Source organism: Camelus dromedarius, chromosome 2 (assembly GCF_036321535.1).
Source record: "Camelus dromedarius isolate mCamDro1 chromosome 2, mCamDro1.pat, whole genome shotgun sequence".
NCBI classification, from domain to species: domain Eukaryota; kingdom Metazoa; phylum Chordata; class Mammalia; order Artiodactyla; family Camelidae; genus Camelus; species Camelus dromedarius.
In genome coordinates this window covers 52,302,442-52,330,011 of record NC_087437.1, presented here as the reverse complement: position 1 = coordinate 52,330,011, position 27,570 = coordinate 52,302,442, and the positions used below count along the sequence as shown (strand labels likewise).

Here is a 27,570-nt window from a genome sequence, read left to right as displayed (position 1 = left end):
TATCTTCATATAAGGTTTGAGAGGCTCCCAAAATCTTTACTAGGGCTGATTGGTGAAGCCAGTCTGTAGAACTTGGAAATGTAGTGGTTTTTTCAAATGTGCAAATCCCAGCAAAAAAATAACAAGACATATGAAGAAAAAGGGAAACATGGCTCAATCAAGGGAACAAAATAAACGTTCAGAAACTGACCCTAAAGAGATGGAAATTCATGAATTAACTGGAGAAGAATGAAGACAATTATCTTAAAGGTGCTCAGTGTGCTACAAAAGAACACAGATAGATAATTAAAGAAAATCAGGAAAATGATGCATAAACAAAATGATACTATCAACAAAGAAAGTATAAAAAAGAACCAAACAACTTCTGGAGCTGAAGAATACAAATGGGAAAATTCACAAATATGTGGAAATTAAACAACACACTCATGAACAACCAATGCATCAAAGAAATCACATGGGGAATTAGAAAATATCTTGAGACAAATGAAAATGAGAATGAAAACACAACATACCAAAAGTTATGGGATGCAGCACAAGCAGTACTAAGAGGGGAGTTTGCAGCAGTAAATGCCTATGTGAAAAAAGAAGGGAGATCTCAAATCAACAATCTAATTTTATATCTCAAGGAACTAGAAAAAAAGAACAAACTACACCCAATTAGCAGAAGGAAGGAAATAATAAAGATTAGTGCAGTGATAAACAAAATGGAGAATAGAAAAAAGTCAGTGAAACAGCTGATTTCTTGAAAAGATCAACAAAATTGACACCTCTTAGCTAGATTAAGGAAAAAAAGAGACTCTAATAACAAAAATATGAAATGAAAGAAGACATTATAACTGATATCACAAAAACAGAAAGAATTGGAAGAATCTACTATGAACAATTATACATCAATAAATTGGATAACCTAGAAGAAATAGATATTTTTCTAGGAACATACAACCTACCAAAACTGAAGCATGAAGAAATAGAAAATCTAAACAGACCTACAACTAGTAAAAATATTGAATCACGAATCATAAACTCTCTGACAGAGAAAAGCCCAGGACCAGATGGCTTCCCTGGAGAATTCTACCAAACATTTAAAGAAGAGTTAACATCAGTCCTTCTCAAACTCTTCCAAAAAAAACCGAAGAGGAGGGAACACTACCAAACTCATTTTATGAGGCCAGGATTACCCTCATTCTAAAATGAGACAAAGATAGTACAAGAAAACAACACACCAATATTCCATGATAAATATTTGATGTAAAAATCCTCAACATATTACTGGCAAACCAAATTCAACAACACATTAGAAGGATTACACCACATGACCAAAAGGGATTTATTCCTGGAAGGCAAAGTTGGTTCAACATATGAAAATCAATTAATGTAATACATCACATTAACAGAATGAGGAACAAAATCCACATGATCCTCTCAATTGATGCAGAAAAAGCATTTGACAAAATTTAACACCCTTTCGTGATAAAAAAAATACTCCACAAACTTCAAAGGAAATTATCTCAACATAATGAAGGCCATATAAAAAAAGTCCATAGTTAACATCATAGTGGTGAAAACTGAAAGCTTTCCCTTTAAGATCAGAAACAAAGCAAGGATGCCCACTCTTGCCATTTCTATTCATCATAGTGCTAGAAGTCACAGAGCAATTAGGTATGAAAAAGAAATAAAATGTATCCAAATTGGAAAGGAAGAAGTAAAATTATCCCTGTTCACAGAAAACATGATCTTACATGTAGAAAACACTAAAGATCTCACACACACACACACAAATATTAGAACCAATAAATGAATTTAGCAAAGTTGCAGGATATAGAAACAACACATAAAACCACTAACAAGGAATAATACGAAAAGAATATTAACTAAATCCAATTTACAACAGCATCAAAGAGAATAAAATACTTAGGAATAAACTTAATGAGGCAAAAGACTTGTACACTGAAAACTATAAAACACTGATGAAAGAAATTAAAGAAGGCACAAATAAGTGGAAAGACATCCTTTGTTCATGGAGTGGAAGACTTAATATTGTTAAGATGTCCATACTACCCATAACAATCTACAAATTAATGCAATCCTTATCAAAATCTCAATGGCATTTTTTGCAGGAATAGGAAAAAAAATTTTATATGGAATCTCAAAGGACCCTGAATAATCAAAACAATTTTGCAAAAGAAAATCAAAGCTTGAGGCTTCACATTTCCTGACTTCAAAATATATTACAAAGCTACATTAATCAAAACAGTACAGTACTGGTATAAAGACAGACATTTACACCAATGGAAAAAAATAGAAAACCCCAAAATAAACACTCACTTACAGTCAAATTATCTTCAACAAGGGAGCCAAGGCTACACAATGGGCAAGGGATAGTCTCTTCCACAAATAGTATAGAGAAAACTGGATATCCACAGGCAAAAGAATGAATTTGGACCCTTTACCTTATACCACATACAAATATTAACTCAAAATGAATTAAATACCTAAACATAAGACCTAAAACTATAAAACCTATAGAAGAAAACATAGGCAAAAAGTCGTGACATTTGATTTGGCAATGATTTTCTGGATATGAGATCAAAAGTGCAGACAACAGAAGCAATGGGACTACATCAAACTAAAAAATTTCTGCACAGTAAAGGAAACAATCAACTGAGTGAAAAGGCAACCTACAGAATGGGAGAAAATCTGCAAACCATGTATCTAGCAAGGGGTTAATATCCAGAATATATAAAGAATGCCCTACAACAACAAAATAATCTGATTTAAAAATGAGCAAAGAATTTGAATAGACATTTCTCCAAAGAAGATACACAAATGACCAGTAAACACATAAAAAGATTCTCAAATTTACTAATTATCAGTGAAATGCAAATCAAAACTACTATGAGATAATACTTCACATCCAATAGGCTGGATGCTGCCCCCCTCATCCCCACCAAAAAGACCCCAGAAAATTAACAAGTGTTGGTGAGTGTATGGAGAAATTGGGACCGTTGTGCACCATTGGTGGAATGATGTAAAATAATGCAGCCGCTCTGGAAAACAGTATAGAAGTGCCTCAAAAAAGAAAATAGACAAACTACAATATGATCCAGCAATCCCACTTCTGTGTATACAGCCAAAATAACAGAAAGCAGGATCTTGAAAAGACATTTGCACTTCCATGTTCACTGCACATTATTCACAGCAGCCAAGAGGGGAAAGCAGGCTAAATGTCCATCAATAGATGAATGGATAAAGAAAATACATACATACAGTGAAATATTATTCAGCCTTAAAAAGAAAGAAATCCTGTCATATGCTACAACATGGGTAAATCTGGAGGGCATTATACTAGTGAAATAAGCCAGTCACCAAAAGATAAATACAGCATGATTCCACTTATATGAGGGATCTAGAGTAGTCATACTCTTAGAAACATAAAGTAGAATGATAGTTGCTGGGGTTAGGAGGAAGAAGAAAAGAGGAGTTGTATGGAGTTTCAGTTTTGCAAGATAAAAATGTTCTGGAGGTGTGCTGCACAATGTGCATACAGGTAACACTACAGTACTGCACACTTAAATGGTTAAGATGTTGAGAGAGAGAAAACAGAGACAGAGATACACACACATAAGGAAGACGGCCATGTGGAGATGGAGGCAGAAATTAGAGTTATGCTGCCACAAAGCAAGCAACACCAAAGATTGCCAGCAAATACCAGAAGCTAAGAGAAAGGCATGGAGCAGTGAAGCAGGAATGATGGAACTGGCTGTTGCTGAGATAAAAAACTAAAAAGAAGTTTGATAGAAGGGAAGATTAGGTGTTCAATTTTGAACATGTCAAGTTTCAAATGAATATTAGACATACAAATGGAAAAGTTAAGTTGGCAAATGTATATACAAGTCTGGAGTTCAGAGGAGAGGTCCAGGTTGGAGATAAACATTTTCTAATAAATATGGTATTAAAGCCCTTAGAACAGATAAGATCGTTAGACAAATGAGTCTAGGTAGAAAAGAGATAAGGTCCTAGGATTGAGCTCTAGGGCACTCCAGTGTTTAGAGGTCAAGAAAATGAGAAGAAACCAACAGAGGAGCCTAGAAGGAATAGTCAGAGAACTAGGAGGAAAGCCCAAAGGGTGTGATATTCTGGAGGCCAAATAAAGTATGTCCAGGAAAAGATAAGTGACTATGTCAATGCTGCACAAATTATTTAATGCCCACACATTCAATTTACTACATATACATGAATTTTGGAATATTTTAATATTTTATATTTATATTTAATATTTCATTAAGGATATTGGATCAAAATTTCACTGATAATCTGGATTTATTTACTGAAAAGTATATCAAATATTGTTGTAGAATATATTAGTATACACGTGTACATGTGTGTGTATATATATTAAATTTATTTTTTAATCTAGAACAGCATTTCCTGAAACCCTACTCCAAGGGTTACTACAATTTTATGAGCCAACAACTGTTCTGGCCACACATGGGTTTTGAAAATGCTAATTTGAACTATAAATTTCCAAAAAAGAATGCAATTATTTTCCAAACTTATGTCATTCTAGAACTCTTTGTTTTACAAAGTCTCCTTTAGCTGTGTCAGGCATTCTGAGTAACACATTTTGGGAATATCAAGTTAAAAGCCTGGAAATATTTTTTGTCCTCACTATAGCAAAATTTGTGTCAGCAAAGAAGTTGGGGGATATTTTTTTCTGCCACTTCAACACTTTTACTGAAAACAAGATCTTTCTGCTTCTACACCACTTATGCCAGAAGATATGATGACCTCTGCGTTATTTTTACACTGATAGTTCTGTCTGTTCTCAGGTTTTCTACTGTTACTCATCAAATGCCAAACTGAAGAGATGCTTGATTTCTTTAAAAATGAACATAAAGTTCCATCAAATAAGTAAAATAGTTAAAGGACATTCAATTAGCACTTTTTAAATTAGTTAGAATAATGTATACTTAGAGATTAAATATAACCCCATTATCATTTAACTAGCAATATGTTATACATAAAGCTTTTGGTAAAATTACTTTCCCTTTATGCAAATCGCTCATCTTAATGGTTCTGTGGTGTTCTTATTATGTCTTCTCATATTTTTTCCTTGAAAAATGTGGAACATAAATGATTTTTTTAAATCCACACTTTCATTATTTCCCTCAAAGTCTAATGTTCATTTAGTTCCCTTCTTTCAACCTGAAAAATGGGGCAGGGCAGATTTGACCTTCGAAAGTACGTTTACCTCCAAGTCAAAAATAGGAAGGAGAAAGGTAAAAAAAAGAAAAAGTCAAATAAAAGTACATTCTGCCAGTGGAACACCACTTAGCTAAATATTGTCTTCTTTTGCCTCAAAATGCCAGCTTTGTTTAAGGAAGTACTGCAGATTACTGAAAGGTCTACAGTCCACCCTCACTCACACCCCCCCACTTTATCTCCGGTCTGCAGGTTTCTCCACAATTCTCAGCTTTGTTGTGTTTTCATTCATTTCATTTCTTTGTTTCAAAAGACAAAAAAAGACCAAATAGAATTAGGAGTATACATCCCATGAACACAAAGACATGTACTATTGTCTAATGTCCCACTTAACTCCACATGTACACAAGGCAGCTCTGATTTTGGTTATATACTGGTGAAAGATTTCTTAAAGTCTAATTCACCTGCTTAACTCCCAATCCTCCACCCCAATCCAGTAGTTGATTGTATAAAATCTTATTTCTTTTCCCCCCCTAGTTTTGTGAATATATAATTGACATAGAACTTTATATTAGTTTAACTATACAATACAATTATTTGATATGTGCATATATTGCAAGACAAAAAACCTATTTCTAAGTCTCCAATTACTTATCTTAAAAGGAGGACACAACCATTGGAATCCCATACTACCTCATGAATAGAGTAGGAGAAATTAGAGTAACTGATATCCTGGTTGGTATCTTTGACAGCAGACTTTCAAAAATATCCAATTACTAAGTTTGAGTCAAGCTTGGAAATGTCCTAAACACAAGAGAAGCAGAGGTTGATAGCCATGACTGTCACCTCTCAGACATAGCAGAGGCTTTATTATGGATAGACTGTGCATGTTTTATACCAATAGGAAATTTCCTAATAAATACAGCAAGTTTTTTTTTAAGAGTAACCCCACAAGTTCTTAGTTAAAATCAAATAGGTTTTCTGGGTTTCTATGTAAGAATCAAATGCCTGTGACCTGTGCCACAGAATAAAGTCTACAATTCGAGTTCAATTATCACTTCCCTGCAAGCTAACTCTTTAATGAGTCAAATTTACAATCTGCTTTTAGTCACTATGGAGGACTTTACCTAGTTTAATGCTACTATCATATTCTCTTTGTTTTGTTCTCTTCATCCCATTGTACTATATGCATTTTTAGAAGCCACTTCAAATATTTTTTAGAATAAAACAAGCTATAAATAAATTTAATTAACTTATCTTTTGAAATCATTCAAAAATACTAAGATCATATAATTCGGTTTATAGGTCTCATTGTCCCAAATGTGTACCCCTGTGAATACCAGTTAAATTCATCCACTTAATATGTTCTAAGTGCCTATCATATGTAAGGCACTGTTCTAGGTGCTGGGGGAAACGTTGGTGAATAGGATGTCAGTCAGAGATAACTACCATGGAGGAAAATAAAGCAGAGGAGAGGAATAGGAATACCATGGGGTGGTGGTGAGGTTACAATTTTTAATAAGATGCCAGAGAGACCCTCACTGAGGTGACATATCGTGACCTGAAGGATCTGAAGATGAGGGATTAAACCACATAGATATCTAAGGCAAGAGCATTCTAGGCACAGAGAATATCAAGCACAAAGTTCCTGAAGTAGAAGCAAGCTTTGCATTTTGAGGATCAGCTGGGAGACCAGAGTGGCTGGGACTGACTATTAAGAGATAATAGGAAGATAACTAAAATAATATTTACTCTTACCATGTGGGATGCATTGCGAAATTTTCTGCGTACTTTTTTTTTTTAAATGCTGATCACAACTTAGTAAAGCACTAAAGAATTAGTTCCTCACCAATGAATTGTAATATACAACCTTTGGAAGAGGAAGCCATTACCTACTGTTCATGGATACTATAAAAGTTATCTATTCCTAACTAATAATATCTCTTTTTAGGGAAACAGTTGAGTAAGTTAATCCTTATGGTTTATCTTAAATCATTACAGATAAATTTGATTATTCAGAGAAAAGAAAAGTGGTACTTTCTCTTCTGGAGACCATCAAACTCCCAGTCATGCTAACTACATTCACTACAGCCTATCTCCACTGAGTCCTCAAACAATGCTTAACTAAGCAGGAGTTTTTTGTTTTTCATTAAGCCAGAAAATAAATGTTAAAAAAAAATTTCAAGGAGAAACATTTAATACAATCTATTAGCATGAGGTTAAATCAAGCTTAAATGCTGTAACAGCCTGGGTGTGAGAGTAGATGCTATTAGAATATTAAATAAAATACCCATCAGGCCCATAGGTTTTCTCTATGCAATTAAATAAAAAATAATCTCATTAATTAGACCAAAAGTCAAACTGCTATTAGCTGTTAATTCCTTTGTCACAAGTAGTAGTATAAAGTGAAAGGAAATACTGAGTCTCCTAGGAGTCCAAATGCACAAAAAGGCATTAGTACTAAAATGCTACTCCTATATCAGCAATTGCAACTCACAGAGAGAAATGCGATTTATATTTAAAGACCAAGAATACAAATACAAACACACACATTTACACACACATATGTAACTAAAACAATATTTACTCTTATTATGTAGGATGCATTGTGAAATTTTCTGTTCTCTGTTCCTTCGTTAAAAAAAAAAAATGCTGGTCACGGGAAGGAGGGAGTAGGTGAGTACAGCTCAGTGGTAGAGCCTGTGCTTAGCATGTGCAAGGTCCTGGGTTCAATCCACAGTACCTCTATTAAAATAGATAAATTAATTAAATGCTGGTCACAACTTAGTAAACAAATTCTGCAAACCAGGTATGTGTTACAATACACAACTGCTCTAGAGCATCACCAATGCTAATTCACAATTTTAGGGAAATTTATAGTCTTCTCCTTATTAGAATTATACTAGTATTCTGTATACTCAAAGAAAAAAAATTAACATATCCTTCTTATCATGTATCCAACCTGGACAGGTACATGCTTTCAGTGCACTTAAACCATCTACCTTCCCAGGCTTAAGAGCTGAGGGAATGGCTTGCAACTATGTAACAGAACCCTACGGTTGTACTGCACATTTTATGTAAAAGTCCTTTTTTTATGCATATTATTTCACTTGAGCCTCACAACAACCCTGTGAGGTAGGTGGGGAAAATGTTATCAGGTTTACTTTACAGATGATGAAGTTAAGGTTCAGAGAGGTTACAAGGCTTTCCCAGTTATCAAATATCTAGTAATAGGCTGGGAGAATAAGAACCATGAACTCTTAGATTGAGGGCTCTTTTCTCCAAACTATGTAGCCTCTGAGAGCAAATCCAGCCTCAAATATTTTTACCATTTCATCCTCATTTTCTAATTGTTGACTCAAGTTTTTATAGCATACAACAAAAGACCTGATTCTAAACTTATCACGCCAAGTTTATGCTTCTCTACCAATGAAAACTTATGGCCACAGGACATATATTCTTTTGGAAAGCACTGATTCCTTGGCTCTAGTCTAAAGGAACATAAGCAATGTGAAAGACCCTAAAGGCAAAGGAAACTGAAGAGAAATCAGAGGAGAGGATATAAAATGGAAGGTATTAATGGATTTTAGTCCCTTTAGGCTTTTATTTTTGTGAGAGGATTCAATGGAGGATGAGACTTGAGGCTTCTGAAGTGGATCTAAGTCTTGATGAAGTTATTCAAACTCAAATCTTGAATGTGTAATGATGGTAGGCCCCAGGGTCTTCAAAAACTTGTACTTGATGCTTTAAAACAAAACGCACAAAAAATCTACTAGCAAGTCTAATAAATTTTTAAAGGGTTTTGAAAAACAATAACTCTTTTATCAGTAATTAATCAGATTGTTAGATACTATGCTGAAAAAACAAAAAAGGAAAACAAAATGAAATAAAGGAAAAGAAAAGGAACAAAAGAGATTTTTAAAAGATATACAGAATAGCTAAATATGTTCATTGGTTTGTCTCTTTGATTAATATTCTTCACTTCAAATTGCATCTGAATTTAAAGTTCTTACAGAACCACCTTAGGCTGTGGTCAGATAAACTGATTTTATAATTTCCTGAATCTCTTTCATTGCCATCCATGATATATGATTGTCTTAAAGGGCTTTCAATCTTTGAAAGCATGGCCAAAATATTTGTTGGGTGAGACAATATAAAATGAAGTTGATTTTGTAGGGTAAAAAAGAAGCTGAACTTGGAATATTATGGTTTGAAAACACTTCAACAAGGGAGAAAAATTAACAAAGCCTTAGAATGGAAAAATTCAGAAAACCAGCAGGTTCAAATGAAAAACATAGTAAATCTGACTACTTTTGTGCTCATTCTAAATTATTTCTTTTAAGTGTTCCTATTTTATCTGCTCCAAGAAAAAATTAAGCTTTTAAAAATTAATAATAATTAAGTTTTATTAAGTTCTGTACTTCGTGCCAGGCACTGCTCTAAGCATTTTAGGTAGATTAATTCATTTAATCCTCAAAGCAATCCCATGAATTATGTACTACTATTATCCCCAATTTACACATGAAGAAATTGAGGCACAGAGAAGTTAAGAAATTCAGGTAGTTTACCTAGCTAGTAAATAGTGGAGTTAGGATTCAAACTCAAGCCCTCCAGCTCCAGAGCACCAACTTACACCCATTACTCTACGAAACTAGTTCCAGTGTAACAAAATTTTCCAGGTCTAGGGTTTTCTTTATATCAGCAGTGTAACATGTCACAATCTTTCACTGCATATTCTGATTAGAAAGTATAGTGACTAATTTAAGTTTCCCAACAGTGGTAACATAGAATCAGTTTCAGAAGTCACTACTCAGAAGTGACATGCCATAGGAATGTCAAAGCAGTTTAAAAATAAAGCACACCACTAAAATATTACCAGTGGTAGAGGATGACAGGTGACTTTACTCTTTTGAGGGGAGATATATATATATATATTTTTTTCTATATCCTAGTTTTTGTAAAGACATGGATTAATTATACAATTTTTTAAAAAGGTTTTAAAAGCACGTCATCACCATTTTTAGCATTAATATATATTAACTTACAAAAAATTATTAGATAAGTTTGTTCTTACTCTGTTTGAAGAGACAAAATTCAAGGTAGAGTAAGCTTTATGGTAACACTGAAATAATAATAGCTGTTATTTACTTAGCATCTAATGTATGCAAACTTTTTACATGTGTTATCTTTACTCTTCTGTAAATTCCTATTGTATGGATGAAGCGACTGAGGCTTAGAATGAATAACAAACTTAACATAACAGCTAGTAGATATTGGAGCCCAGATTCAAATCTGTCTTTACTGCTCTAGAGTCCTTGCTCTTCGCACCACACAATGCAGCCTCTCCAAGTGGCAAAATATCTGTCTTTTGTTGTTAAACACACTGAAGAGACCTTTCTAAAATTCAGGTATTCTTAAACAGAAAATACTAAACATAAATTATTTAAGTTCAGTAAAGGTTATCATTTTGAATATGCATTAACCCAGAGCTGTTTTCATTTAATCAAAAGAGCCTGGGTTGCTACAATTTTAAAGTTAGTTTTCCGGCTTTCTTTCTTCTTGTCCATTCTTGTCAACGTGCCTGCCTCGAACAAAAGCACTTGGGCCACTCAGAATTTATTGCTTCTAATATATTGTGGAGTCAGATACCAGTTAATTAAACCTGTTAGAACTGTGTCTAAAAATAAATGAACTGAGTAAGGACCTGAGAAAAGTATATAGATATGTGTCATAATTTGGGAGCTCAGGTAATTTTAAATTACCTGGTTATGGGCAAGTTGAAGTTGGCAGATAAATGGCCAGTGAGTAAATCAGCTCTAAGTATTTAAATACAGGGATAACAGAATATATACTCATATTGTAATAAATCACTTTATTGCACTATAAAAATTTTTTTTGGATTTGAAAGGTACCTTAATAATAATCTGGTACAATCTCCCATACAATGAGAAAACCCCCCTACGATATTCTCAATGTTCAAACTCTGCTTAAGCAACCCTAATGACTTGGAGTTCACTGCCTCTCAACACAATCTGCTCCACTGTTGACTAGTTCTATCTGTACCTTCTCTCATTTAGAACTAATTTTAGCCTCAAATAACAGAGAACAAGTGTACTTCCCATGGAGTTTATCCAATTCTTCCAAAGTCTTCTATTTTTTAAACAAAATAGCCCCAGTGCCCTCCACCTAAGTCATCACAGTTGCCCTTTTATAGAATCAAAAATTGATTTAAAAACAATTCTCTTATTCTTCAAGGTATATCTAATAATTAATACACAAAAACTGTTTTGTAGGTAATGGGTCTAGTTAATCCACTTTGGTCATACACAATGGAAATGCTAGGAAAGGCTTATGGACCTAGCTCAATTCAAACTGAACAGCAATACACTTTTCAGTTCTCCCTTTTTCCCCCACCCAAAACAATACCACAAAACAGAACCTTAAAAGATACCCTTAACCATAATCTCACATGTTACTAGATTTTATCCTTCTCATTCTCTGGGTTTTGTTTACCTTCATATCACTTGGGCCCTGTAAATGATCTCAAAACTTCCAAAATTCTTTAAACTGCTCTCATAAATACGAATTAGCTCATAACACGGCCAGCTCTCTGGACTTAAAATTCTGACTTTTTTTTTTCTCTTGTGCTATCCAGATAGCTTTCCATGTGGAACTTGTGGTTTTTGGGGGTGGGGGGAAATATATATTGTTTTACACATTTAAACTATATACTGTAGTATATCTATGTGCACACACATACACATACACATGCATCTTCCCTAATTTTATGTTCTCTACATGTAACTTTTGTGTTCATGTTCATCTTTCTTTCTATAAGTCACCTTTACCATATTCATCTTGACTCAGGAAAACACAATCTACCCTTGGATTCAATGTATTGCTATCTATTCCCTTAATAAGAATAAGGAGTCCCACTCTAGGCATCCTGCCCAATGATTTCCCCTTTGTAGCCAGTAGTCATTAATCTCAAGGATCTCAAGAAGCAAAGCATTATTTAGCAGAAATGATTTTACACAGAATACTCTGCCAAGGTATGGTATAAAACACCTGACATCCCATACCTGTTCTATTCGATTAATCACGACTCAGCCCTTAGATTAGTGGCCTTCATTTTGATTTTTAACAAGATACACAGTCATGTATTTTATATGATAGTGGCATCATATAGGTATATATCTTACACAGCCTATTCTCAAGCAAGTTTCCAATAAAATCCTTCTACTAATAAAATGAAGATTACTATATCTTTAAATTTCTTGTATAACTCATTTTTCTGACCCACTATTATTATTTCAAATTTCCCCCAATGAAAGTGTGGAGAGACAAAGATGGCTAGAGAAGTCACTGGAAATGTTTGCTGAGTTCCAAAGCAGATAATCAGCCAATTCAAAGTAATATTCTCAATACAGAATGAGATTATCCATACATATCTAAATGATCTTTCTGATTTCCTGGTTTTACTAACAGAGAGAACAAGCCATTCTTTGAAATGCCTTAAGCCAGTTCCAAACATCAAGAACAACGTGAAATAACAGCGGTAAGATTTGTTTAAAGAGTAGAGTCCCCAAATAATAATTAAAATCAAACAAAGCCCATCCCATTCAGTATTACTGAGAGGCTTAGAGGAACCAGGCCAATGCAATACTAACCTAGGTTTCAAACAAAGGTAATAGCATTCATATCACCTGGGGAGGTCAGCCACATGCTATAAATTGTACACGAGCATTGAATTCAACAGCACTAAGTACTTTGTTTATGCACAAATCCTTATTATGAATAATAACCTAATATCAAGGTGAAAAACTGATTAAAATATCAGCAAACCTTCCATGCAGCTCTGAAATAAGCTTAACTCACTTGTGTAACCCCGTTCCTTTTAAACAGGGCAAATAATCATAAGGACAAAAGTCCTAAGGAATAGCTGTGTGCTCCCATAATTACTGAATTAGCCTAAAGCCTTTGTTTCTTAGTATTATAAAAATAAAAACATGTTCACAGTAAAAAATTCAATCCACCAGAAAGAGAATACAGAAAAATCATGAGTCTTCTTCCTGCTCTAGACTTCTCATCTCATTCCTTAGGGGTACCCTTTCTGTCGCTAGTTGCTCATACAGATTTGAAGAAATTTTGCATGTATATACAGAAATGTATGCTTCTAAAAATACAAATGAAAACATACCATACATACAGCTCTATACTGTTTTTCTCCATTAACAATGTATGTTAGAGATTCTTCCATATTTCCACCTAACTTCATTCTAAGAGTTAAAAAGTACTACATTGTATGAAGGAATTTATTTAACCAGGACTTTGTTAAGGGATGCTTAGGTTGTTTTTAGCTTTTTTGTTTTTAATTTCAAATAATATGGTGATGAATATCTTCTGTGTACAAGTACAAATATATCTGAAAGATGAATTTCTAGAAGTACTGTCTGGTTTTAGAACTGAATAAATTCTAAAGAAGCCCACTGTATCTACAGAGGAGACCAGAAAAACTACAAGTTTAACACTTAGTGATTAAAATGATGTGCCAAGCACCATCACAAAATTAGAAGTTAAGGTTTTAAAAATTAAAAAACTCCTAAGCTAGGAAAGGTAAATTAGAAAAAAAGAGAAACTTTATCCCATGGGACAGAAAGATAAGAGGCCTGGAGAATGGATCATCTAAGAGATTTTTTTAAAGAACAAAGAAGAGAAAAGAAAATAGCATAAATAAAGCAGGACGTTTTTAAAAGACATTTTTTGGCCTCTCTTCCTGCTTTAACGTAGAGCATAAAAATAAAATTGGCCGGAAGATTTGGGGCATATACTGTTACAGAAACAAACTTTGATGTGAAATTTAAATAACTATTTGAGGCCCCATTCTTATAGGATTGAAATATACTACCAGGTTCTAAAGTGTTAAAAGGAGATCTCCCCCCAAAAAAGAAAACAGAGCAGTAATCTTCTAGGAATAATGTATTTTGTCAATCTCTTTAATTTCTGATCATTTTTACAGAGAAAACAATTGCCTCATATATGTAGAACAAATCTCTCTCTTTGGAAGGTCCAGATGAAAACACAGTCCTACAATTTCCCAGACCAACCCAGGGCTGTTCTATTTCTCACCTAACATAAAACACAATCAACAACTTACCTTTCCCAAAGTGCTAGGATTTGAATGCCAAAATACAAATTGATTCATGTTTTTGTCCATTAATGGTCCGTGGATTTCCTTAAATGAAGTCCATATTAGAGTCCATAGATATCAGTGTTCTGCAAAACTGAAAACCTCAAGAATATCAATGCACATATCTAAGTTACCGTGTAGATACCAATTTATTATGAGTAACAGTTATAATAATTATTATGAATATAGGCATTTAGATGTGAAAAATTAGTGGACATGACATTGAACAGCAGACTGAGGTAGCAAAATTAAGACTTTAAGACATTAATATTAACATAAATCTAGAGGATCTCAAAATATTACTTTGTACCAAATTTATATGTATCCTAAAGGTAAGAGCACAAAAAGGTGGGGATGGTTGGGATACCAACAATTCCCAGAAATTGGGAAAACAAGTGTTGAAGGCAAGCAAACTTTTAAAAATTAGATGACTTCAATAAGGTATTTACATGTCTACTTTTAGTTTTTTCCAACCCATTTTTAAAGAACATCTTATATTTTTAAATCTTAAAATGCTTACTAGTTTCTCCTTTGTAAAAAATAACAAAAAAAGCCATAAATCAAGTTTTCCTACTCCATTATATACATTCTAATGATAAGATTCTAGAAACCACTTAGGAGCTCCTATCTCATGAGACAGCATGAAACCCATACACACAATCACCTCCCTACATCTAGAGCAATCACTGCATCTAGACAGTGATTCATGCCCAGATCACACTACATGGCCTGATGTGTACTTGCACTTTTTTCCACTTGACAACCAAAAACAATTTGGTTGCACTACTTGTTCTTTACGTCTGTGCCCACTCTTTGTCACATTCAAGACACCTAAGCAAACACTTTACAAAGGAAACAATTTAACCTTCAGGGATTCATTCTTTTGGAAGCTTCCCTCAACTGTTTGGAAGGAGTTAAACTTATGTGCACACAACAGGTGAAATCTCTGCTGGATTTTTATAAATTACTATTTTCATCTTTGTTATGAAATAATTCTCTTTTACATCTCAAATGTAAAAGGTATCCCAATTTAAGAATGAAAACATTCAGAAAAAGGAAAGGAAGTTCACATTGCTGAAAAGAAAGTACTTAGAATACTAATTAGAAGCTCAGTGATACAACTGCCGTTTATCATTTGATGGCCAACTCCCGCCCGGTATCATGTACCTGGAAGTTATTCTCAGAAAAGTAAAGGAACCTTAAAGAAGCCAAATTGATTGCCTTATCCTCTCTACCTACCCCAGAGAAAAATACTAAGACACATTTCTAAATTTCAATAACCACAAAACAATTAACAACAATGTCCTGAATCTCTACTGCACTGGCATCCTCAAAACCACTGGTCAGCAAACTAAGCTGGCATCTTTTCTATATTTAGAGAAAGGGATACTGAAGTTCAAAAGTTCCCCCTGCTGAGCCAGAACTGGGTTCGTGCGTTCATTAATTAATTCATTCGACAGCATCTAAAGAATGCTTAACAGTGGCAAGGCCCTATCCTGCATTGAGATGAGAAGACTAAGTTCCTGTCCCCTACTAGCAGAAAACGACGGGGGACGGGGTAGGTGGGAAATGAACTCTAGGTCAGCTCATCTCAATGCCCAGGTTCCAAACTCCTCAGCCCTGAGCGCCAATACTCATAAGCCTGTTACCCTCAGTCAACCGACTCCTAAAAGACTCAGCCTGTCCATATTCCTCAACGACCTCGGCCCTCACGACCCCGTTCCCAAAGTTCCTCGTATCCCTGTCTCCTCAGGGAGTCCCACGTCAAGGAGCCTTTTCTCCAGCCACCGCCTCATGGGAGACCTACGTTTCTCTGCCCGAGCTTGTGGCTTCGAGCAAACGGAGCCCCCAACCCCAACTTCCACCCTTGTCCCGGTCAAGGTTCGGCCCGCAGGTTACCTGCCCGGGATCCACGGTTCCAGGATGGCCACGGAAGCCCCGCCCCGCCCATCGCGACGCCCTCCACAACCAGGTACCACCTCCGGGGCGTAACTTCCGGGCGTCGCGTCCCGCCTGAATGCCTCCGCGCCCCGCGGTCCCGCTAAGCGCCCACCGCCTCTAGTTGACGTCACTTCCGACCTGTTTCTCGGTACCCCCGGGATCCGGCGCTCTCCGGGTCTTGTTTACGCGGGTTTTTTTTCGCCTGCTGTGTAGCCCAGCCTGAAGAAGTGCGTTTTTTGGTTTTCAAGCTTCTTTGCTAGCTTCTGCAGCCTCTTCTACACTCACTTTGCTCCTTCTGTATGTTGAGCTCATCACGGTTTCCCGGACTCCTCAGGCCCTTCGGAGAATCACAAGGATTTCTCAGTTTTGCTCAAGTGATGCTGCCTCTCATTGTAACGGTATTTCCTAGGCAAGTTACTTAGCCTTTCTGTGCCGTTTCCTCAAGCGTGAAATAGGTTAATACTAGTATCTGGAACATAAGGTTGGTGTTTTATTACTTGGGATAATACGTGGGAAGCGCTGGCACAGTGAAAGCGTTCAAAGAGTGCTAGCTATTACAAGCCCTCTCTGGTTCCCTTATATGTTGGAACATGTAAGTGGTAAAGGGGAATGGAACCAGCTTCCCTGCTATCCTTGGAAAGGGATTAATTAATGATGCCTGGTACTTTCTCTGAACTGAGAGTCAGCTTGTTTGGGTTCCATGCCTAGCTCTGCTATTAACTAGCCATGTGACCTTAAGCGTATCACTTCACCTCTCAGCCTCAGTTTCCTCTTGAAGGTCCTACCTGGAGTAAGCCTTGTCTTTTTTGTCTAGTAGGAAAAACAAACAAATATGATTATTTCCTGCTGTGACCACTAGATGGCTTCTTTGCTTTGCTTTGCTTTGCTTTCCCTCCCTTCTCCTCTCTCCTCCCTCCTGCTTCCTCCTGTCTCCTTCCCTACCTTTCTCCATTTCTTGTTAGTTTGTCTGACCAAAGACATTATTATACCACCTATCTGAACAACCATCTATACTGGTAAAAATTGAGTATCCTAAGACTGAGAGATGATAAGTCTAAAACGTTTGTTGAATGAATGAAAGAATGAATGGATTCCAGGATTACTTTTGGACCATTCTATCCCCTACTACTATTGCCCCTTTCTCTTATTAAAATTCTTCCTTTTTTTAAGGCGGTAGCAGTGGAAAGAGGAAGAAGAGATGAGAAAATAGACAGGAGTTGGATTCAGAGGAAAATGGAGAAAAAGGCATTGCTCTCCATCTCAAAACACACATCAGCGCATTGTGGATGAAATAATATAATGTCTGAGACTTTTTTTTAAAATAATACGTGAGGGTTCAGATGACAACTATTGAACATATATTGATATTATTGAAGTTGGGTACATGGGGATTCATAATAGTCCTTCTATTTTTTGGTGTTTGCTTGAAAATTTCTACAATACAAAGTTAAAAATTAGGTAGATTATGAGTACATTTCCCTTCCTGTAGACAAGACCAAGTTCAAACCATCCCACTGAATATCAGAATGCTTTTGCTTCATGTTACAGAAGACTTGCCATAGACTGAGTTTTCTGGAAGTAGACACTGATATGGAGATTGGGAGAAAGATTTTTATTAGGAATGGAAGAAAGCAGGACTGGCCAGAGAAAGAATTTGAACTGCTTTTCAGGTCTAAAGACTCTTCAGCCTACCTGGGAAGTTCCTCTAGAATGAGTATCACCCATCAGAGTATCTTGTGTCAGACTGAAGTGGCCAGCCCTTTCTAATGCATGCAGTCCACCCAGAAAGGCTGTAATCTCATGCAACATGGCTCTCTGCAGCTGAGACAGACCATGAAGAAACTGACAGCTGAGGGCTGCCTGCTGACCACACTCCAGGAGCTGTCCAGCAAGCCCTTTCTTGAAGGGGAATCTGGGCAGCATCTTTGCATCTTCAACAAAACACAACAGAAACTAACTTAATCAATAAGGGATGTATTGACTTCTGTAAGAGAACTGTTATGACAGGCATCAGGGTTGGTTGCTCCCTCAACTCAGTGATATCATCCAGGACCCATATTTCTTTCCCTCTTTGTCCTGCCTTCAGTGACATCTGTTTCTGCTTATGGCCGACCTTCCTGGAGGTGGCACAATGACTAGCAGTTTATCTTCACATCTGTACACTGTGCATACTCTCAGATGGGATGGACGCACATTCAGTAATTCCAGGATGATTCTCAGGCTAGAAAAGAGAAAAATATACATTAATTTCTGGACTGGGCACTCTAGTCTCTATAATTTTTATCTTTAACTGTAGTATAGGGCTTTACATTGCTCACCATTAAATGTCATGCTGTCACAGACTCACCCTAGAATTCTGTGTTAGTTAGAATAGATAGTGTAATACCACAGTAAATAAACAACCCCAAACCTAAATGTCTTAAAGTAACTTAAATTAATTTCTAATACTAAAATATTACTTTGGGTCTACAGTGAGGCTCTGTTCATGATAGTCACTCAGGAACCCAGGCTGATTGAGCAACCACTGTCTTGATCATTGCCAGTAACCAAGCCAGAGGAAAAAAGAATCTGGTAAAGCAGGTGTTAACATGTTTCCACCACTTCTCTCATTTTGTTGGCCACAGCAATGTCAGATGACCTCACTTTCTTCAGTGGGCAGGGAAGTGCAATTCTACCATCAGTAAGGAGGGGAAAAAAATAGAATATTTGTGAACAGCACCAATGACTCTTACAAAGCCAGCTTTATATTTTAGGTCTCAGTGACAAACTCATCTAGAATTCAGCTGTACCAATCTGTGAATAAAGCACAGAGCAGTAGAAAAGGTCCTCCACAGTTTCTCTCATTTAATTCTATTGTAATGTAAGCAGTTATATACTGTGTGTATATGAAATTTTTCTGACATTATTAGTTGCTCAGCTTGAAAAATAATATAGTTCAAGGCAGAATCAAGTCAAGAACACTGCAGTAAACTACCCAAGCTTCCCTCCTGCGTTTCTTAACCAAAGGTGTGCATTAAAATTCTTTGGGAAGCTTTTTAAAGTTGCTGAGTCCATCCAGAATCAGAACCTCCCAGAGGGAGTGCCAGATGTGTGCATTTTCAAAATACTTGCTTCTCCCTCTACTCCCTCAGTTAAGATCTACTATCCCATAATAGTTTGAAGCAGGCAACTTGAGGGCATATAGCATGTATTTTAGCTCATTGCATTAACAGTATCTAGCACCTGTAATTGCTGAATAAAAATGTAATTGGTCTAATGCTTATTCAGAGAACATTGTACTCAAATAACCCACATCATATCCGCAAGGATTCCATCATCTAACTGTGGTATCTCTAGGAATCTCAGTACAACATTTCTCTGACCTTCCAATGTATTAATCCTCTCAAAAACTGAAATGAAATTAATTTGGCATATCTTCTCAGTGAACACAATGTATCTTTGATGATCACAAACCATTTTCTTAATGAATTATTCTAATGTTTCATAAGGTATTGATTTAAAACTTACCAGTCAACATCTTTTACCATCTTCATGCCTACTCAAAAATAAAAACACGTGCCTGGTCTTCTGGCCCCTTGCCTCTCCCTTGGGATTTCTCAATGCTATAATCACATCAGCACAATCTCCAGGTTTAAAATCTAGGCAGTTTGATGGGAAAACCTGGAAATAAATAATAGTTGCTAGAACTTGTGATGATTATATTAATGGAAGTATGAGTTGTGCCAACTTGTTTTATTTTGACCTTAACAATACATGGTATATTAGTTTGAATCCTGTTTGCTATTCAAAACAGATGGAACTATAATCCTAGAGGAAAAACACTATTCAATTTGACTCATCTGAAAGGAACATAACATTAACAATGTCTAATAATATGACTTTTTGCTGAGAACTTTTCATAAGCCAGGCAGATTCTAAATGTTTATTCACTCAAAAAGGGAGGAGACCACACTTGGTGACAAAGAAAAATACAATGTAACTCATATTTAAGGACAACTAGCCTAATAATAAAAAATGGACAAGTATTGGCAAGGATTTGGAGAAATTGGAACCTCGAACATTGCTGTATATTTTGTATGCTAAATGGTGTCAGTTTGGCAATTCCTCAAAAAGTTAAAGATAGAATTACCATATGACCAAGCAATTCTACTTCTAGGTATAGAAAATTAAAAACATAATTTACACAAAACCATGTACATTAAATGTTCAAAGCAGCATTGTTTATAATAACCAAAAAGTGGAAGCAACCCAAATATCCACCAACTGATGAATGGATAAACAAACTGGATATTCAGCCATAAAAAGGAATGAAGTCCTGATACATGCTACTAAATGGGTGACTCTTAAAAACATTATGCTAGGTGAAAGAAACCAGACACAAAAGGCCACATATTGTGTGATTCCGTTTTTGTGAAATGTCCAGAATATGTAAACTCAGAGACAGATTAGTGTCTCCCTTAGGGTAGATCTGTGTTGGCTAGGGGAGGAGGCGAAAGGGGAATGTAAGTGACTGCTTTTGGGGGTGTTAAAATGTTCTGGAATTAGAAAGTGGTGATGGTAGATAATATTGTGAATATACTAAAAAATCACAGAATTGCACACTTCAAATGAGTGTCCAGAACAACTTATGTAGTGATTAACTAGAGATAGCTTCTCATATGAGAACTGGTCATCCTAGAGAAAGAGCCTAAAAGGAGCAGGTTTAAGACTGACTTGTTAGCTGAAAGAGTGTTTATTAATTTTGTTTTTGTTTTCAGTGGGGATTGGGTAATTAGGTTTATTTATTTATTTATTATTTTTTAACAGAGGTACTGAGGATTGAACCCAGGAACTTGTGCATGCTTGGTATGCACTCTACCACTGAGCTATAGTCTCCCCACTGGAAGGAGTGTTCTATTAAAGAGAGACTTAGTTTATAACAAAAGAAGAGTCAGGGAGTGGAATGTCCTAAGGAACAGGGCAAATTTTTAGCAAGCAGGACTGCCAAGTACTAAGTTCCCCATCACTGGGAGCATTCAAAGAAAGATGGGTAATCTTGTGCTAGGAATGTTGTTGAGGCATGAAAAAAGAATATTGACTAAAGATATGAGAAAGAATATTAAACTAAATAAGCGAGGGCATCTCAAATTATGTGTATGTAGCCTCTTTTTAAATGGTGCCAGTTTATCAGAATATATATATGTGTGTGTGTGTATCTCCAAGGCTCAAAACTTGAGCAAGCCATGTGAAATTATAAAAATTATTATTACTGATAATATCAGTATTTGAAGAAATTATTTTTATCCTGTCTCTCATTTCAGACACTATATGAGCAGCTTTTCTCCCCAAGCCAACTTCACTGTACTCTCTGCCCATTTTTTCATTGTATTAGTTAGGACAGGTTAAAATTTTTTAACAGTCCATGTTGGTTCCAGTCAGTGGGGCAGCTCTCCTTCACAAAATAATGTGGGAAGTCAGACTTCTAGCTGTGGCTCTCTCCTCCCCTGGAGACTCCTGTCTGCTTGTATTCCACAGTGAAAGGGGAAGGGACACTGAAGAGAACATGTGAGAAATTTTATTTCTCCAACTAGAAAGCAATATCTTGCAATTATTCCCCCAAAAAAAACAAAAAAAAAAAACAAAACCCAAAACCCTGATGGTTTACCAAAGAAGTCAGCTCTGATAGCTTCATGCCACAGTTAAATGGAGTTTCACAACATAACCCCTGGGTTCCAGAAATAAAAGACTACCAATGCAGGGAAAGCTAAGGTGAGATAGCTAGCTCTGGTTTTAGTATAAGTACATATTTGCATGTTCTAGTACACAAAAGTTTTATATTTACATTCTTATATTTTTCTTTTAAGCTCTAATGAACTTTTTATTGAAGTATAGTTGATTTACAATATTGTGTTATTTTCAGGTGTACAACAGTGATTCAGTTACATATATATGTTCACACACACATTTTTTCAACTTTTCCATTATAGGTTAATACAAGATATTGAATATACTTCTGATCAACTGGTCTATTTGTGAATTGCAACATCATGACAACAAATGACATATTTAACAAGCAAAAGCAGTAACATGCAACTGATGTGGAAGTGCATTAGTCAAGAGGAACGGCATCCTGTTTAGTAGCACTTATTGAGACAAATGAGAAGACAACTCAATATAACAATCCATCACAATGATCAAGAGACTGTCAAAGGATCAAGGGGTCTGTAAGCAGCAGCATGGTGGCACCTGCTAAATTGGCTTGCCACACTTCCACAGATTTGGCCCGTAAGGAGTCTAAATAGATTTAGACAGTTTATTATTTACATAGACAGCAAAACAAAGACCAGCATGTGTCAGCTCCCTGCATCCCTAGTCCCACAGTAAGACACCAAACAGGAGGGGCTGGATGACAGAATATAGGAACTGTGGGGATCGCTCTGTTGTTAAGGAGCAGGGCAGGGTCAGCAACTGCATGAAACTGGGAGTGAGTGTCCTCTTCAGTTTTGCCTGTGAGGTGCCTTGCTCACCTGCCCTAGTTCCTGCCCTGTTGAGGAGCCAACTACTGCCAAGCAGTCATACAGATTTACACAGAAGTTTGCAGCTGTGCCTAAGGGGAGGGTGGTGCAAGGTAGAAAGTTCTGTGTTCATCTGGAACTGGAGAGAGAGATTAGAAATGACTTGTGGCTGACCCCAATATAAAGATGAGAAACTGCCTCTAGGCCGTGCCACAACATGCTGTTCTCTGCTTGCTCCAGGAGCAATTTCAGAATTGTTAAGCCTTGCCTGCGTGGCCTCTGTGGAGACTTTCAAACTTGTTAGGATGCCACAGCAGAGTTGTTCCCCTGGAGACCAATATCTGAAACAAGAAGACAACACTGAATGTATTGCTTCCTGCAGTAAGGGAAAGCTACGTTGGCCATACACAGTCTCTCCAAGCAGAGCACACTGTTAATCTTACATCAAGTTTTTGGGAAAGGTGGAATTTGGGGATTGGTGAGTTTGAGAGGTAGTAGAGATTGATGCCACTTGAAAGAAACTGGTTGGTGTTGAATGTTGGCACCCAGAGGAACGTGATTGGCTGTCTGTCAAAGGTGAGGGTCTGTCCTTGATAGGTTGTCCTTGATGGATTGGATAGGTTATGTCTGCTACTTGTTTCCAGGGCTTCAAGGCCATGGGTACTTTCCTAGAAGTAGGAAACTGGTTTTATTTTCAATAGATAAAAGAATATGTATGAAAATAATTCTTAATCGTTGCCAACATTTGTTTTGTTCCCTCTGAAACTTCCAGAGTGCCTTCAGACCACCTGATGGACTGCAGAGACCAGTGGAGGCCAATTGCATCTTGAAAAACCTTGTCCCAGCTAGAAGTTTTAGAGGGAAGGGGCTGGGCCTGCCTGCAGCCTAACAGCATAGGTACTTGATTCACGGTTGAAGAATTAGAAATCACAATCCTTAGGAATGGCAACAGGAAAAAAAAAAAAGGAAAGTTGTGGTTTACACTCGATTGCTGTATGACAGTTCAGTAAATATTTGGTTGATGTTAGTACCATACTCATTTAGGTGAAATGCATAATCTGTGTGTTTTATGTGTTCCAGGTGTGTGTCATCACATGATTGTCAGGATCCCAGATATATCTCTCCCTGTTAAGAAGGATCATGAAGATGAAATCTGTGATGGGGATGCTCCACCAATTTAACGATCCCAGAACTTGTCCGGGGAAGCCAGCCCCTCTGGGCCTGGAGTTTGCAGATCTCGACTTGCTGGACCTTCCTCCCACTGCCCATCGTCCTCCCTGATCTATTTTGTAATGGGAGCAGGATGGGAACCAACAAAGAGGAAGAGACGGCAAGGGTCTGCAGGGTTGGGGCTCGGGGAAGGAGGAGGGTTGGGGTGGAGATGGGCACCTGTGCCCCGGATTGGCCGAGCGGTGGGAGGCGGTGCCCCGCCCGCATTGGCCCAGTGGGCGTCCCTCCTCGCGGGGCTGGCCCGGCGCCCAGGGAATGTGATATTACCCAGTGATGGGAGGTGGCGGCACTTACGAGGCAGAGGAAACATGGCCGAGTTTGCGCGGCTGCAGAACTCTCTGGCACTGATCCGCCTACGAAACCCGCCGGTCAACGCGATCAGGTAACAGGCTCGGTCACCTCCAGCCCTGGGACAGCAAGTGGGGTCTTAGCCGCCTGCAGGCCGTGGAGGTTTTAACTCTCCCTTGCTGGTTTAAACGGAGAAACACTGGCATGGATTGAACCATGGCATATACCAGGGCCTTTTACGGAGGTTAGCTTGGTTCCTGTTTACAGAGAACCCTCATCTCCGTTTTGCTGGTAAGGAAACCGAGAATGAGAGGCAGACAGATGGCTACCAAGTAGGGGAGCTGGGCCCAAACCCAGCTGTCCCTGCGAACTTCGTGCTGAACTCTTCTGCTTGCTTGAAACTTTGACTTCTCAGGCGTAGTTTCTGTTCCAAAGGTCTTTGTGCAATGCTGGCTGGACCTTGATCCCTCGCTTCCCAACCTGGGGTCCAGGCCACTCTTAATAGTGTGCCACTAAAAGCTCTAGGAATCCAACAATAAAGTGGCTTCCCATGGTTAAGAAGTAATAAAGGTCCCCATTAATGCCAACACAGAATTGTGTCCTGGCCCAGAAATTCAAAGGTGTAACTCTTGATTTGTTCTAAACCTCAGGGTCTTGGGGCTTCAGTGGAAGATCCATGTCAGAATAAGCCTGTTAAACAGCATCTTCTGAAAAACTATTGTGCCGTTTATGTTCTTTTTTTTTTGTGGAGGACCTTCCGTGCTAAACTCTCTAAGCCATATCACGTGTGTTCAATGCACTTCCAACATAACTTTAAAAATGCTGCTGTTTTGAAAATTAATGAAGTTATTAGGTTTGGTTCTTTTATCTCTCTGAAAAAAGTGTAGTGATACATCAGCCTAGGAAAGAGTCACCCATCCACAGGCAGTAGGATTAGCAGAAATTTTATAATTTACAAAGAATATATAATGCATAAAAAGACCTTTGGTCAGAATCCTTATCACATGCTGCTGGAGCAAAAAGACATTGAAATGAGAAGACCTGCTAATTTTAACTGAATTTTTATCCTAGTTTCATCAGATTTGATTTTATCATTAGCATTAATATTATAATTCTTATTCTAATATGAAATTTTGCATTTACTACTACAAAAAATTTAGAAATAAAATCATGCAAGGATGATATATCCACTTACTTGCCACTCAGAAAAAAGCAAAATATTTGTTATTTTGGTTTTGATGAAGAAAAACATTAGTAATATGATTACGTATCAATTTTGGACTTGTCTGTATTCTAATTAGAATTACTAAATATTGGGATTCTCTGCCTTAACCTGTGCTCTCCAAGAGTTTGGGGAAAAGTTCCACAGTCTTTCTATAACTAGGGATATTTTCCTGTAAGTACTTAAAATGTTTCTGATATTTAACCTATCTCCCACCCCCTTGCAAGGGAAATGTAAATATCTACCTCATAAAGCTGTTGTGAGGTTTAAATGTATTGGAGATTATAAACTGGCACTTAACAGATGTTAGCTGTTGTCATTTCTGTTAGAAAGCCTGTTTCAAGCCCCTACCAACAGGCCCCACTGCTCAGGATTCATTTCAGCTGTATCAAGATTTCCTTCACTTGGGAATAAATACTTTCTTGCCCTTTCCCATCTACGTTCTTCTGAACTTATATTTAGGTAAATGTGTATGTCCCAGCACATTCATTAAGTGTAACAGGTTCCCAATTTTTTTTTTTTTTTTTTTGCTGTATAGTTTTCTTCTTCCCTTCCTCCCTTTCCCCCTTCCTATTTCTAATTTTATGTGGAAATTATTTCTTCCTAGCTAACTGAGAATTCTTATTTGAATATTTTTTGACCCAGTAAATAGTTTAAGTCTTTCCTTTCTCCTTTAGCCAGCCATGTTTCCCTCTATTCAGATAAATGCCAGCCCTCTTTACAAGTGTAGGACATACCTGATTACTAGGTCTATCTCCCAGTATAATGGCTTTCAGATTTTTTTTTTTTTTTTTTGCTATAATCCATATGTTAATCCATGTTTTACATAGCAACCTAAGACACACACACACAAATACATAACTGAAGACAAAGTTTCGTGAAACAAGACATCCTTACATGCTTGATGTATTCTTTTCTATTTCTTTGTAAAAAATGCTGGTTACAAGCCATGATTTGACGATATTCAGTTTAAAAAAATTGTCACAAAAAAGATTTCCTATAGTCACAGAAGCTAAAGAGTTGGTCACCATTCGTGAAATGTTCCCTTTAGACTCCATTTCTCCAAACCTGACAATATTAAAGGGGGAAAATAATTTCTTAACCCCTGTGACCCTGACATTGCTGTGACGCTGTGGTCCCTTTCACTCAGCTAAGATCTAGTAAAGCTGTATCTCTTGCAGTCATTTTCATTTTTTTCCTGTGTTTGATTTTTTGTGAAATTAGCAAGAACATAAGAGTAGGGATTGGTTGAAATGGGAAAAGCCAGTCTTGCCTCCTCAGTGGCACAGATTGAGCTCATTTTGGCTAATTTTGCAGCCATCCTTACCCAAAAGGAATATGTGCCTTTTGGACTTCTTGGTATTATGGGTGGTTCAGAGTCAGTTTTCCATTAGCAGATTTGGTTTTTAATTAACTAGTTGAGGGGACAGTATAGCTCAGTGGTAGAGTGCATGTTTGGCATGCATGAGGTCATGGGTTCAATCCCCAGTACCTCCACTAAATAATAAATAAATAAATAAATAAATCTAATTACCCCCTCCCCAACTATGGGTATTAAGGGTAGTTTCAACAATGTGATTAATGCCTGTTATAATAGTTGTTAGGAAAAAAGCAGAAACAAAATTACAGATGACTAACTAGATGAAGCAAGATGTTTTGTTTGATCTCATCATGGTTAAATAGTGACAAATAACTAGGTGAGAGGGAATTACCATGTAAAGGGCAAATATCTCTTTTATTCCCTGAGGTTTTAACTCAGGGTTGCTAATCTGAACAATCTGGTTCTTCTGGAAGTTTGTTGTTTGTTTCACAATTTTTTTTCACCCTGTATACTAATGAGGAGACATTTCCCCCAGAATACTCAGCATTCTAAGGCAAAACTGATTGGACTCTGGTTCTGTCATCTTTCTGTAAGCAATTCCTCACCACTTTCCTAGTTCTCCTCCTTACTATCTCTTGGCAGTTGTTGATCCTCTGCTTCTTGGCAAATTCTCCTCTCTTTG

At 37.0% G+C, this 27,570-nt stretch overlaps 2 protein-coding genes across 2 annotated transcripts in view; one reads left to right on the top strand and one right to left on the bottom strand.

Moving 5' to 3' along the window:
* MAP3K13 (mitogen-activated protein kinase kinase kinase 13) overlaps positions 1-16,371 on the bottom strand; it is a 152,795-nt gene extending 136,424 nt beyond the window's left edge. Inside the window, exons 1-2 of the mRNA XM_064493468.1 lie at positions 16,292-16,371; positions 14,360-14,486 (exon numbers count right to left, since the gene is read on the bottom strand). The gene's annotated coding sequence lies outside the window, so the exon portion shown is untranslated. The remainder of the gene's footprint in view (positions 1-14,359; positions 14,487-16,291) is intronic.
* Positions 16,372-24,199: 7,828 nt separating this feature from the next.
* The window catches only part of EHHADH (enoyl-CoA hydratase and 3-hydroxyacyl CoA dehydrogenase), a 41,910-nt gene continuing 38,539 nt past the window's right edge, over positions 24,200-27,570 (top strand). The window contains exon 1 of the mRNA XM_010976171.3: positions 24,200-24,439. Coding sequence (XP_010974473.2) covers positions 24,366-24,439 — 74 coding nt within the window. The 5' untranslated portion in view covers positions 24,200-24,365. The remainder of the gene's footprint in view (positions 24,440-27,570) is intronic.